The 14,690-nt window shown below is 43.1% G+C and overlaps 1 protein-coding gene across 1 annotated transcript in view; it reads left to right on the top strand.

Annotated features, from left to right (window-relative positions):
* Positions 1 to 12,612, top strand: part of LOC121047736 (nicotinamide N-methyltransferase) — a 36,742-nt gene extending 24,130 nt beyond the window's left edge. Inside the window, exons 2-3 of the mRNA XM_040503218.2 lie at positions 1,441 to 1,651; positions 12,180 to 12,612. Coding sequence (XP_040359152.2) covers positions 1,441 to 1,651; positions 12,180 to 12,612 — 644 coding nt within the window. The remainder of the gene's footprint in view (positions 1 to 1,440; positions 1,652 to 12,179) is intronic.
* Positions 12,613 to 14,690: the final 2,078 nt, after the last annotated feature.

The raw sequence follows: 14,690 nt of genomic DNA, 5'->3' as shown, positions 1-14,690 counted from the left end.
ACGACAGCATCTAGGGACTGGGTGTATACAGGAAACAAAAATATATAAACCGGATGCATTTACAGCTCACAAGACAATTTATTTTTTATTTGTGAAAACAAAGTTCTCGAATTTCATTGAGATGTAGGTTTTCAATGTTTGACAAATTTTGTTTTTCAGCTTTATTTAAGACAAGTGGAAGATTTTGGCTTAACATTTGAAACCCGTAGTTCGTGCGATTAAATGGAATTTTCCAGTTCGTTTGCAACGTGTATCCCCACCATCAAGACTAACGGTCACGGCAGCCTAATAATGTGAGCTCGTTCTGAGCATGCCCTCTAAACATCTTCCTCAAATGTAGCGTCCAGTGAATACCCTTAATATTGAGCTACAGGTTAAGAGTTCGGGGAAGCTCCTTTCACCTCTATCCACTTTAGCAGTGCGAAGGCTGGAGAATTGGCGACCTCCTCTCCAGCGTTTGCTCTGCTAAAGCGCAAAGACGGGGGAGGACCTGTCACCGAGTTCTGCGTGACTGCGTCAGCGCTCGGAGAGGGCTTAGGTTCAGCCTCACGCTTTCTGTCCCATGAACGGATGGACGGTAATGGCTCTACCTGATGAACAGTACAGCGCACACAAAGACAAGGACAGAGAAACGGAACATGCAGGACACACAAGCGCTGTGTGTCCTGCATGTTCCTTTTCTCTGTCCTTGTCTTTGTATACACTGTACTGTTCATCATGTCATCATACCAATTCGCCCAACTTACAACACTTCTGCAATGGCTCCACCCTCTGTAAGGGGCGGCAGCTTGCGCCACAGAGCCTAACATTTCGTCATCCTTTTTTTTTTTTGAGGATTTGTATGAAATTTGTACCAACACAACCCTCACCCCCTTTTGAAGCGTTTCATACATGGGTTGCACTGACGTTACATCGCATACTTTTGACCACCATGCAAGGGGAGGAGAGGGAAGCGGTTTTTCTAAGAATTTGGAGTGACAGTTAATCTTCTATAATCTTCTGGGAGGAGAATAGCGACGCCTGTGCGAATCCGGGAGGCACAAAAGAGGGTCCAGATAAGAGCGGAGCTCCTTCTTGCCCTCATCTTTGGTGGTCATCGGAGCACTCTTTGAGTGACGTCACGCGCACCCCATGTGGTGTTTATTTTTATCTGCATTTTTGCCCCTCCCTATATCTTTTCCACCAATCTTCTAATCTACACTTAGTTACCGCAATTGTTTCCCTATCCATTCGTCCAACCATGTTTCTAAAACGGAATGCCCACCCCCACCCCTCCCCTCCAAATCCGTAGTCATACCCCTAAGAGGGTGGGACGAAGCCCTGTGCACCTTAAAATTACATTTTCTATAGTTTCCCAACAATGGCGGTTCCCCTAAATGAGAACCGCCATTGATGCTCGATTTGAAAAAGGGTGTATTCATGGTTTTCCGGTTTCAACAGATCTCGTGGAAGGACGTACAACTCTGCTCGAAGTTGGATGTGGGCCCACAGCGGCGTTTGTGCTGACTGCCGCCGCCCGCTTCCAGGGGATTGTGCTCAGTGATCTGGTCGATAGCAACAGACTAGAAGTTGACAAGTGGCTCCGCAACAGCGCTGACGCCATCGACTTGTCTTTCTGGGCCAAATCGATTGCGGCCCTGGAGGGTCATGTGTACGTGATCGGCCTGTCCTTAAGTCATACGTACTCGCGAGTTTTGTTCGCATTGGAAATAGCAGTGGGAAGCCTGATTCACATGGTGCGGATTCGCTTGCTATTTCGCAGCTGCGACGTCTTGCACACCAGCTTTTACAACGATTTCTTTTGCCATAACAGCGCCATTCCATTGTTTAATCGCGAGTAAATTCGTACCTTGTAAAGCAGGCATTAGCTCTATGCATAAGTTCGTAAGGTCTAGTCTGCCTGATTCGGCAAGCGGCCACCTTTCTTTTCTCCATAACTCCTGAAATATAAAACAAAAAAAAAGAAACGGGCACATACACACACACACAGACATTTAGGTAATATTTTGGAGTTTCTTTAATTCAGTACTTTGCTTTGGCTCGAAGCTACTCTTAGGCGAGATTTCTTTTGTTCAAAAAATACCGTTTTGGCATGACTCATATACCAAATAGACAACAGCGGGTAAGAAACAATGAAGACAAAAAAAATAATCAAGGATCTAAAAATTGCGACAAGAGGCAGTTATAACCCGTAGAACCCTGGAAAATAAAAACTTAAATTTTCCTTCTTTTGGTCAGATTTTACTTATGACAAAACAGCGCCCTCCCGATAATAATGTATATATATATATATATATATATATATATATATATATATTGCGAATGAAGAGGGGAGAAGGTGATTATTGAATTTAGTGCATTAAAGTTAGGGATACAGGTTAGGAGTTCGGGGAAGCTCCTTTCGCCTCTATCCACTTTAGCAGTGCGAAGGCCAGCGAAGGCTGGCTAGCGCGTGCCTTAAATCAGCAACGGTTGTCGTCTACCAAGTTAAGCGAAATCGAAACTAAACAGTACACAGAGAGCCGGTCAGAAATTGAGTCCGCCGAAACCAGGTGGCCGGGACGGTCTAATCGGTTAAGGCGTCGCCCTTGGCGAAAACTAATACGTTTGAAATATACCACATTCTAATTTGAGTGTATTTGAAATACAGTTCATAATTGTAGGTACACGAAAAATATGCCGAAAAAATAAACTTCTTTTTTTTTATTGGTACTAAAATATACTTCTAAAAATCATTTTAAAATACCTTTACTTAAACTACATTTGAAGTTCCCTTCATGCGTTTTGAAATATGTAAATACTAAATTAATAGGCGCAAAATACCTTTCACATATATTTCTTGAAATAGTTATTTAATTCATGCAAAATATACTCCAACCTTAAAAAAATGGAGCAATAAAAAATACGTGCAGAATACTTTTAAAATACCTGAAAATCGTAAAAAGTGTTGTGTTATACTCTAAGTACCCTTTGACTGCAATACTTTGGTAGTTTGACTTAAACTACCAAAATATTGAAATGCTCCCCTTCTAGAAGTTCACTTCAAGCAGATATGAAATACACTGAAGCGCCTAAATACAACATTTAATTAGTTTGTCAACTGAATTGCGCAGCACCGCACTGATAAATCAGCCCAGTTTATGTTATTGTTTCCTTTTTTCTATCAAGAACAGACCTGATCAGTTCCTTGCACACCAATCACAAATGGGGTTGAAGAACTGCAACCACAACATTTGCTGATGCTGGAAAGCTTCAGCAGTTGCTGTGAACAGATACGTTTGGCGTGGTTTTGTTAGCACAATGTTAGTTCACTGAACGTGTATACTCACCATTGTACGTGATGCGAATAGTGACTTTAATATAGTGACATTAACTACCATATTAAATAGTCTACTACTAAAAAGGAAAGGCAAAACTACTGTAAAATATTTATTTTTCGCGGGCTCAATATTTCGCGATTTAGGTCAAAGTTGGAGTGGAATAATTCGCAAATTCTAATTTTCGCGACGCGCTGGAATCGCAATATAGATTTTAATGTTTTTACATTTTGCCGGAATTGTTCACGGGACCTATTTTTCGGAATTGTAGGCGATTCGCGTACTTTGCGAGAATTAGGTCCTCACGAGAATAAAGTCGTTTACAGTATTTTAAACTGAAGAAACTGCCTTGATTCGCTTCGTCCTGAGTGGTGCTACGCAGAGAAGCAATAACATGTATTTTATGAGCCGTTTGTGTGGATATTGTTTTAGGGACTGCGCCGAATTATTATTAGTTGTACCAATGCCTTTTAGTAAGAGATATCGTCCACGAACTTCAAAACACTGTTTCCCCTTTGACAGACTACCGAGGGGAAGATCGAATACTTGGATCCTTAAAGGAGCTGTGCAACGATATTCAATTGGAATGTTTTTCTCTCTACACGAGCTTACTGGCACACCTGGGACTCAAGGATACTCACACGCAACGCCACTGGCCAAGAAACTTCTTTGTTGCGGTGTAATTTCAAGGACGAAAGCGATCATTTTCATTCAATCTCTCCTTCGCAAAATTCGATGACGTAACTCGGGGATCGCAGTACACCCAAGTGACGATATTTGAATGCGGCTCATAGATTGGACCCGAGCATTGCGTGGGCACTCGACTTGGGCTCGTGACAATTGCTATCTCGAGGAGCATTCGGGTTGTAACCCGTGTCCAATCGCTGCAACGACGACAATAGCCGAGCCATAACAATGTCTGGAACTCAGCGCGTGTCCTGCGCTTTGCCAACCCCAGCGCGTGGCTGTGATCAACATTGGCGGCATATAATCGGCTCCAGATCACGTGGCCGCTTGTTCTGGCTGCGAGTTGAGGGGGTGAATGCTGCTCGTTTTTCTTAAATTTTTTTCTGGGACTTCTATTGCGTGAGGTGAAAAACGAACGCGTGTTTCATAGGTCATTAACGTTAGGGATCTGTTTTACGCGGTATTTGTGCAAAGTACAAAAATTGTTGCATTGCTCCTTTAATAAGCGCAGAGGTGGTCACCGAAAAAATGATTACCTTCAATATGTAGGCTATATAAGGCTCTAGAGCAGTCAACGGGACTGTGAATGAGCTGCTCAGTGCGTCATGGTGTTTGTGTTCGTTTCTAATGTAGCTTTGTAAATGTATTTAGTAGTGCCTTCAAATACCACAGGGACACCATGTGCTGACAAAATCGAAAATAAAAAGAATTGTGTAACCGGTTTTTAATGCACAAGTGGCATCTTGAGTGTGAAGGAAAACTATTTTCGGTATATCTAAATATTTTTTGATTCATATTTATAATGTATTTTGAATACCTTAAGCACGTATTTCGAGTGCGGCCAAAATAATACAGAATAAATACAAAATGAATATTCGTACTAAATATATTTCAACTTCGTTTGAAGTACGGCCTCTTTTTGCTAAGGGTCGCCCCGGACAGGCGAAGGTTGCGGGTTCAATCACCGCTCATGTCCCAATTTTTCGCCAGCTCTCTTTCCCTTTCCCTTTCCCTAACTTTAATGCAATAAATTCAATAATCGCCTTCTCCCCTCTTCATTCGCAATATTACTACGGCTGCACTTGTCAATCTTCACTCATTTCCATTATATATATGGTGCGGCCTGTCCCTATGGGGAGGAGTGGTTCCCTAAATACCTTGGAAGACGGGCCCTTTCCGACATTTGCAAGCTGAGATGACGTGCCACGTCACTGCCGCATGTCGGAAATAGCGCGGGCCTTCAATCAGCAACAGTTGTCGTATACCAAGTTAAGCGAATTCGAAACTAAATAGTACACAGAGAGCTGGTTAGAAATTGAGTCCGCCGAAACCAGGTGGCCGGGACGGTCTAATTGGTTAAGGCGTCGCCCCAGACAGGCGAATGTTGAGGGTTCAATCCCCGCTCCTGGCCCAATTTTTCGCCTGCTCTCTTTCCCTTTCCCTTTCCCTAACTTTAATGCAATAAATTCAATCATCACCTTCTCCCCTCTTCATTCGCAATATTACTACGGCTGCACTTGTCAATCTTTACTCATTCCCATTATATTACAAAACATAGACAAGAGACTTATTACATTAGGTGTATTCATTGATTTTAGCAAAGAGTTTGATGTTTTAAATTACAAAATTTTGCCTGCGAAATTAAATCGTTATGGTGTCCGTGGTGTGCCACTGACTTTACTGAAATCATACAAGATCGGAAACAGAGTGTTTTTATCGATGGTCATTGCTCCTCTTTTCGAAATGTACAGCAAGGCGTGCCGAAAGGTAGTATATTAGGACCTCTTTTGTTTAATCTCTTCATCAATGACATTGTGAATATTGATAATGAAGCACAGTTTATTATGTATGCAGATGACACAAGCCTGTTTTCTCTGGCAATGATGCTAATGCAGTATTATGCAACGCAAACTCTGTTCTAGAAAAGTTTTCGCAATGGTCTGAGGCAAATCGGCTTAGCGTAAACACAACAAAATGGAAGGCTATTTTATTCAGGGCTACCAATAAACCAATCGTGGTAAATGATACTATTCAACTTGACTCTTCGGAAATTGAACTAGTAGATAAACATAAAACTTTAGGCGTATTTGTTTCGGAGCACTTGATGTGGGAATCTCATGTCAACTATCTAGTTGGTAAACTTTCTCGAATTGTCGGTATTGTCGCTCGTTGTCGGAGTGTTTTACCCCCAACACTCAGCTACAAATTTAGCACGCTCCATTTCTGTCTCACTTAAACTATTGCCATCTCGTGTGGGCTACAACGACAAAAACTAATCTTCATAATGTACTACTACTGAAAAAAAAAATAGTACACTATATTGTGGATGTTTCGTATACAGACCACACAGAACCTTTGTTTGCAAAATTTAGATTACTTCCTGTTGCGAGCATGTACCTATACCGTTTACTCTGTGCGATTCGTTTTTCATCTCAAACATTTCTAGATTTTTTGTACATTATTTCAGGACTCAAAATGAACAAAAGTAATGTTAACACACGCAGTACAGAGACATATGTGCTTGCTCAGTCCCGCACCAACTATAACTTTCAGTCACTACATCATAATGTACCATGCTTATTAAACAAGTATATAACTAACAACATAAACATATACACGTTAGACAAAAAAGACATCCGCTTGAACTGTGGGTAGCTTGGGATTTCGAATGAATGTTATGGCTATAACTTTTTTTTTTATTTATTTTTATATATATATATATGTGTGTGTGTGTGTGTGTTTGTGTGTGTGTATGTATGTATAACATATGTTTTTCAGTGTCAAAGCTGCTGCCAATGTTAAGGGATCCCAGACCCAGTCAAGCTGTTTTTCAACAGCTTTTTGTCTGGCGATCCCTCCAGTTTTCTCGAAAATAAATATTTGATTTGATTTGATATAGGATGTTTCGGAGAACACAGGCCAAATCGCTCCTGCGAAAACTGCTCATCGCAACGAAAAAAGGCTTGTTGCGTTTTGGTCCTGGGCCAGGGGCCCATTTAGGAAAATTATTAAAGTCCGGGATAATTAAGTTGTTAATTATTTTTGCGTAATTAATTTTTTTTAATATTGTGTTTAAGGGCATGGTTTAAATTAGAAAATTGCTCAGCATCATCGAAAAACACTAAATCAACAAATTGCAGAACGATAGAAGACACGTGAGGCATTTTACAGCTTTCTGAAAGATCGCACAAAGTCGACGAGTTTTTAAAGTTTCGGTTTACTATCGGAGCGCATCTCAGCCCCGGCGGCACCGCGCCCCGTGAAGAGATAGTGCAACCAACTTCTGCTGCGCTGTCATCGCGCGACGCAGCAGAGGCTCGTTGCACAACGGCCAGGCGGCGCCAGCAGGGTAAGAGCGCACGGTTATACCCTGTCTCGTTGTAACTTGGCAAAGGCTAAACGATAAGCCCAACATTGCCCGCCAAAGGCTTCGAAATGCGCGACGTATACGAGCGCAACCCGCACATAGTGGAGCATGACGCAGCGAAAAGGCTGATACTTCTCCGGAGTTGAGGCGCGCTCCGGTGATAGGCAGTCACGTTCCGATTGGCCCGCCAGGGCCGTAGCTTCCGCTCTACTGGCACCTTACGCGATCACGGCTTCCTGGGATATCCAGCATTTCTTGCTTCAGACTCTAGGCTAAGCGGCGCCACCAGAGTAAAAGCTCACGTTTGAACAATGCAGCCGCCACTCCCAGGGGTACCCAGCATTTCTTGTTTCAGTCGCTAGATGGCGCCAAACCAAACAACATTGCAGTTTGCCTATCTCCTAATGGGGCTTATGCTTCCCTACGATCAAGAAAAAAGATGGGTCGTGGAGGTTTTGCGTAGATTACGGACGCCTAAATAATGTCACCAAAAAAGACGTCTATCCTCTACCACGAATCGACGAAGCTTTAGACAGCTTACAAGAATCCGAATATTTTTCCTCTTCCGACCTTTGATCCGGATATTGGCAGATACCAATATATGACCAAGATCAAGAGAAAACAGCCTCTATAACTCCCGACGGTCAATATGAATTCAAAGTCCTTCCGTTTGGTTTAAGCAACGCTCCTGCCACGTTCGAGACGATGATGGATGTTTTATTGAGGGGTTTAAGATGGCAAACATGCCTATGCTATTTAGATGATGTTGTCATCTTCTCTGCGACATTTAAAGAGCACCTCTTACGATTGCAATCCGTCCTAGAATGCATTAAGACAGCGGGTCTCCAACTTAATACTAAGAAATGCCATCTTGCTTGCCGCGAAATTCAGATCTTGGGTCACACCGTCAGCGCAGACAACATTCGTCCTGACCCCGACAAGACAAGAGCTGTCTCGGAATTTCCCCGGCCACTCAACGTTAAACAACTGAAAAGCTTTTTGGGCCTCTGCTCATACTTCCGTCGCTTTATCTAAGATATCACTGACGTGCAGCACCTCTAAATCGCCTTCTCTCAAAGGATACAGCATTCGAATGGACGAAAGACCAAGTGAACTCTTTCAAATCCTTAAAGCTCACCCTGACAAATGACCCAATGCTATGCCATTTTGACCCCCGCTCTCCCACAGAAATACATTCAGACGCAAGCGGATATGAAATTGGTGCTGTCCTCATCCAGAAGAAACATGACAAGGAACAGGTCATCGCGTATCCTAGCCGCACGCTCACTAGAGCGGAGGTAAACTACTCTACAACAGAGAAGTGTGTTTAGCTGTAATATGGGCCATAACCAAGTTTCGACCGTACTTATTTGGGTGACGCTTTCGAGTAGTGACTGATGACCACGCTCTCTGCTGGTTGACCAACATAAAAGACCCATCAGGACGTCTCGCTAGATGGTCACTTCGTCACAGGAGTATGATATCAAGATAGTTTATAAGGCAGGCTAGGCTCACCAAGATGCCGACGCTTTGTCCCGCTGCCCTCTACAACCAACCACCACCGATGACGCGGATACCACCGAGATCCCTGTTCAAGCCTTATCCCCCTAAATGGACATCGCGACGGAACAACGTAACGATCCGAAATTGCGGAGTATCATCCGACTCTTACTGCATCCTTTGCCACGGAGCAGAGCAGCGAAAATGGAACGTATGTATGCAATTGTCGGCAGAGTTCTATATCTTCGCAATTTTGAACCGACAGGAAAATCCCTGCTTTTCATGATCCCGCGACATTTACGCTCTGATGTACTTCGTTCCCTTCATGATTATTCGACTGCCGGACATTTGGGTGCGTTTCGAACATACAACCGCGCCCGCTCTCGTTTTTCCTGATTTGGCTTATACAAAAATGTGCACAGATACGTCACATTATGTGAAGCTTGCCAGCGCAGAAAAACTCCTACCCTCGCTCCTGCGGGCTATCTGCATCCCATTCAGCCTCCTAGCCACCCATTTGAGACTGTTGGAATTGTTCTCCTTGGCCCTTTTCCTGAGTCAACACACAAAAAACGATGGATAATCGTCGCCGTCGACCATTTGTCGCGATACGTAGAAACCCAGGCTCTCACGGCACCAAATGCAGAACAGGTGGCCTCGTTTTTTCTCTACAATTTTGTTCTGCGACACGGATTTCCTAGAAAACTCGTGAGCGACCGAGGGCGCGTCTTTTTATCTACAGTCATTCAGCACCTCCTTCGGTATTGTTGCACAATCCATCGCACCACAACTGCCTACCACCCTCAAGCAAATGGGATGACTGAACGCTTTAATCGAACCCTCGCCTCGATGCTAGCAATGTACATTTCCAATAATCATGACAACTGGGATCAAGTTTTGCCGTTTGTTACTTATGCTTACAACACGGCCATCCATGAAACTACCCACTATTCTCCATTTTACTTAGTCTACGTTTGGGACGTAGTAACGCCCCTAGACACGATCCTTCTAAGCGTTTCCGAACCATGATCTGACTACGTACAAGACGTTCTTCACCGGGCAGAAGAGTCCCGCCAACTCGGTCAACACCGCACATTTGCTTCTCAGCAGACACAGGTCATCCGTTATAACGACAAGCACAGACAAGTTAACTACTCCGTCGGCGATCTTATTTTAGTCTGGTCACCCGTTCGTGTTGTTGGACGTTCAGAAAAACTTCTCTCCCGGTATTTTGGACCATACCGAATCACACGACAGACATCTGACGTCAACTACGAAATAGGACGTGTGACGCCTATTCCAGACAATAGTTCACGGGAAGAAGGATTTCGTCCATGTGTCTTGAATGAAACCATACACCTTGCGCTCCGATCACGACAACTTTCTTCAACCCGTACCTTCGCCTTCTCCAGAGGAGGGGGGTAGTGTTACGGTTAGACCGCAATCACATAATTTGGTTATACAAAGAACGACGAAGTAGCCACGGGGATAAGGAAGAGGAAGTTGGTCGTAAATAAAAGGCCGAACTGACAAGACCTGGTTGCCGTGTCTTCCAAGTCCTTTCACACGCTATTAACATATATGTATATATATATATATATATATATATATATATATATATATATATATATATATATATATATATATATATATATATATATATATATATATATATATAAGATAGAGATCCGTACTTGCGGAGTTGCTATGCTAGGAGTTTATTTTATGTAAAACGACAGTTTCGCCGAGAGGCTTGGCTTCGTCAGGAGATAGCATATATGTGTTAAGCCCGGAACACACTCAAATTCAAGACATGTATTCCATCTCGTGACAAAGCCGAGCCTCTCGGCGAAACTGTCGTTTTACATAAACTAAACTCCTAGCATAGCAACTCTGCAAGTACGGATCTCTGACTTATTACATTTTCCTGGTCCATTGTTCTCAAACTGCTTTGCCTCACCTATATATATATATATATATATATAGCGAAACTACTGTTTTGTAGGACGACGAAAAGTGTATAGGAAAGTGAATGTACTGCGAATCTTTTAGTGGGGTTTTACGACATATTGGTCGACGTTTAGGCCTGAGTCCGGCCTTCATCATAACTGGTTACAAAACATTCTTCGTCGTCGGAACTCGAGACCTCCGAGCCCGGTCACGTGTCACGTCACGTGCATGCCTCATTTAAAGCACAAGAGGTGGCCCCTTACTTTGGGCAGGAGGTCGGGAGTAAAGGCCCAATCACACATCAGCAACGAAATAGGACCGACTAAGACAAGGCCGGTTTTCGAGCTCCTTGCGACGGCTTAGGACCGGATGCGGCGCCGCGGAGCAGGCCCTAAGCCGTCGAGATAGGCTTAGAAACCGGTCTCTCAGCCGGTCCTATTCGGTTGCTGCAGTGTGGGAACAGGCCTTGAGCTGCTGGCAGCTAAACTCAACACAAGGTCAAGGAGGGAGGCTCCGCCGCAAGGTTAAGCCCGGAACACACTCTTAAAAAACGCAAACAAGTTTCCCAACCCCCTCACTCAAAAGAGAAGGACAAAAATTGTGTCAGCTATAATCATTGACACTCAACAAAAGGCAAAAACAAGCCAAAAATAAACCTTAATCGCATTATACCAAGCCAATGAGTCGTACCGCGTACGAGTCTGATAAGCCGGACTGCCATCGCCGTATCGTCAAAGAGCGCGCGCTGTCTACGATAAAAAAATACTCTTAGGGCTATTTAGTTCCGAGTTTCGAAAATCGAGAGCGAAACACCGCGTTCATAAAACTTACACCGTCACAGCTGCAAATTTTTCAAAATGAATGTACAGTAACATTGGTACTTCTTGGTTTTGCGGTTGATTCGATTATCATCCTGTTCCGCTACTGCTAGCTTTGCGCCTGCTGCACGAGTGATAACTTTGGCGCGCCCCGAATTTCCCACGAGCTTCAAGTCGTTCTAAAAAGAGCTTATTTAGTGGTTTTTGATGACGCTTAGTAAGTTTCTGATGGGAATCATATGTCTCTTTTCACTAATTACGAAGTTCAGTAACGATTTTTTTATTAATTAGCCGACTTATCGCAAAGATTAGCCACCCACCTAATGTCACCCTGGCCGTATACCTCACCTACAGAAACAGTATTGGTGCATTTTTTACGGATTTTTTTTCTAATAAATTTGTACGAATTAAAATTGAACACCCGGCATACTGTATATATATATATATATATATATATATATATATATATATATAACAATCACGTATTTTCGGTTTTTTCTTTTTTGCACGCGTTTTGGCTCTTGCGTTTTTTGTTTGCAGCGATACCAGAAAGGGCGCTCTGGAGATCATGGAACGCGCCCGTCGAGCAGTCAGAAAGGTGGTTCCCTGCGACGTCCTGGACCCCGCCGTGCTCCCAGAGGACCATCGGGACACCTTCGACGTCGTCCTCTCTTGCAACTGCTTGGAGTCTGCAACGGCCGACCTGCAGTCCTACCGGCGAGCGTTGTCCAACGTGGGCCGTTTGGTGACCAGAGGCGGTCTGCTCGTCCAAGCCGGGGTGGGAGGCATCACTTCGCACAGGGTTGGCCAAGAGACCGTCCCGATGACGTGTCTTGACGAGAGCAGCATCATGGAGGCTCTCGCTGACGCTGGATTCAGGGTGGAGACGTTTCGGAAGAAAATGTACGACGGGCCAGACTGTAAAGCGCGTGGCAAACGATTTGGATTCGTTTTGGCGGCGACTAGACTTTGATACGTGTTTATTGAACCTCTTGAATCTATCGATACAATAGATGCACGTGGACAGAAGTGAAGGAAAAAAGGAAGAGGAAGCCATTTATTTGTTTGTGAGCGAATTAAAAAAGTAATATTAAAGAATTATACAAGCCCCGTGCGTATTTCTTTCTTTATTTATTTATTTCAGAATACTATCGGTCTCTTTTGAGGCTATGATAGGGTGAGTATACAAGTCTACAAGAAAACAACATTAACAAGGGCAGCACAAACTTGAAAAGGTGCTACAAATGATATCACTAAATACTCACGCAAAAAATGCTCTGACAATAACAAATAAAAATGAGATCCGTCATCTGCTAGAATGCGTTGACGGTAAACATAACACACAAAACATATTTCAGATTTGCGATGTGAGATATAAGAAGAAAAAGCTTAAATTGATTGTAATACCACAGCTTGATACAAAGCAATATTGTAGTCACTTTTGGTTTGTGGAAGGAATGAGTATCTAACAGTCCTTGCAGAACCGGGGCTGATAAAGTGTGTTTGTTCCGAGTTACTCTCGATTCGTCAGCAAGTAGGTAAGCTGTTTTTTTCTGTCTGCAATAAGTCATTAATAATCTTCTATATAAATTTCAATCATTTTTCTTTACGCCTTCACATTATGCAGTTGAATGTTGGCTTTTGAATACAGTTCCATACTTGAATCCAGTAGACGATATATTGCAAAACTAAAACGCACAACAAGTACTTGCACGTTTTCTAGTTTTGACACTTCTTTAATATTATGAAAATCCCAGATTTTTCATGCATATTCTATCAACGGACGAATGAGTGTCTTATAAGCCAAAGGTTATGCTTTAATTGAAATTAGTTTCAAAGACCACCTTGAACACGACAATCTATAATTCGCTTCTTTTACAATACCATCAATATGAGCACTCTAACAAAGATCGTAAAAAATAGTTACGCCCAGATAGTCGTAACTGCCTACCCTTGTTAGTAGATACCCTTCGACAATGTAGGTAAATGATATGGGCTTTGACTCAATCACTGGATGCAGTCGAGGCGATTCGCCTCCTTGTATTTTACATCTTGGGTTTTTCCTCAATACGCCGCTTCATTGACTGGAAACAAACTGTTTTTGGGAGGCAACATGCAGATGTAATGATGATGGTGGTGCAGTTACTTCTGAGACAATTCAATACGCTGGGCCGGTTCAAGGTATCCCCAGGCTTACAAGACTAGGCAGATAGTGAGGATCACGGGGCCGACATAGAGGTTGTTCCTTTGTGACCATGATAGGAAACACAATTTGAGTTGTGGGCCTCTACTGGCATTTGAGTCTCGGCCAAATCGTCAAAATTCAATTCGTCGAAGAGAAATTGGTCGAATTGGTTCATTCGAAGTAGGGTGCTCGTTGAGGGGCGATTCGTCGAAAAGTCCAACTTGGCGTCGCTCGTCTAAAAGGCCATTCGGTCGCTGCATTGCATTTAGCTCCTGTCTCAGAACACAGGTGCATGTTAGAAATTACATGTTCACAAACTCCATTACAAGCAAACAAGATAAGACCAAACTCGAACTTTGATCATGTCAAATAGTCTAGAAGAAGCTAGCCGGTGGCCCTTATCAGGTGCGGCAAACCACCTCATAACCAGCTACCATTCAAAAGACTGAAACTGAAAATTGTTCATGACGAACAAAACCCGAAGTAGGAGAAAAACTTGACAATGCACGGTTGTTCCCAAACTACGCAGAAATTCATATAAAAATTAAAATTATATATAAATTCCAACAACAATCGGCAGAAAAAAAAAGCTTACGCAATTACAAGAAAAGGAAAGAGAAAGGACAAAAACATCTCCTTCCCACGGGCCTTCAACTAAACGAAAATAAGGTGAAAGTAACGAGGAGGATAATGGTGGCATGACACATTTCTCCACTTCTCTCAACATCTAATTCTGTCTTCACCCTCTTGTGAGGTCCCTTTCAACTCGGTAATTTGGGGGGCCATGTTCGACAAATGTTTTGTTTCTCCTAAAAAGAGACGGACGTGACAGAAGTGATGATATCGCGTCTGAGTGGTTAGAAGCT

Source organism: Ixodes scapularis, unplaced genomic scaffold (assembly GCF_016920785.2).
Source record: "Ixodes scapularis isolate PalLabHiFi unplaced genomic scaffold, ASM1692078v2 PGA_scaffold4__175_contigs__length_147842914, whole genome shotgun sequence".
Taxonomy (NCBI): domain Eukaryota; kingdom Metazoa; phylum Arthropoda; class Arachnida; order Ixodida; family Ixodidae; genus Ixodes; species Ixodes scapularis.
The sequence above is the reverse complement of the archived record's forward strand: the minus strand, read 5'-3'. Positions and strand labels throughout refer to the sequence as shown.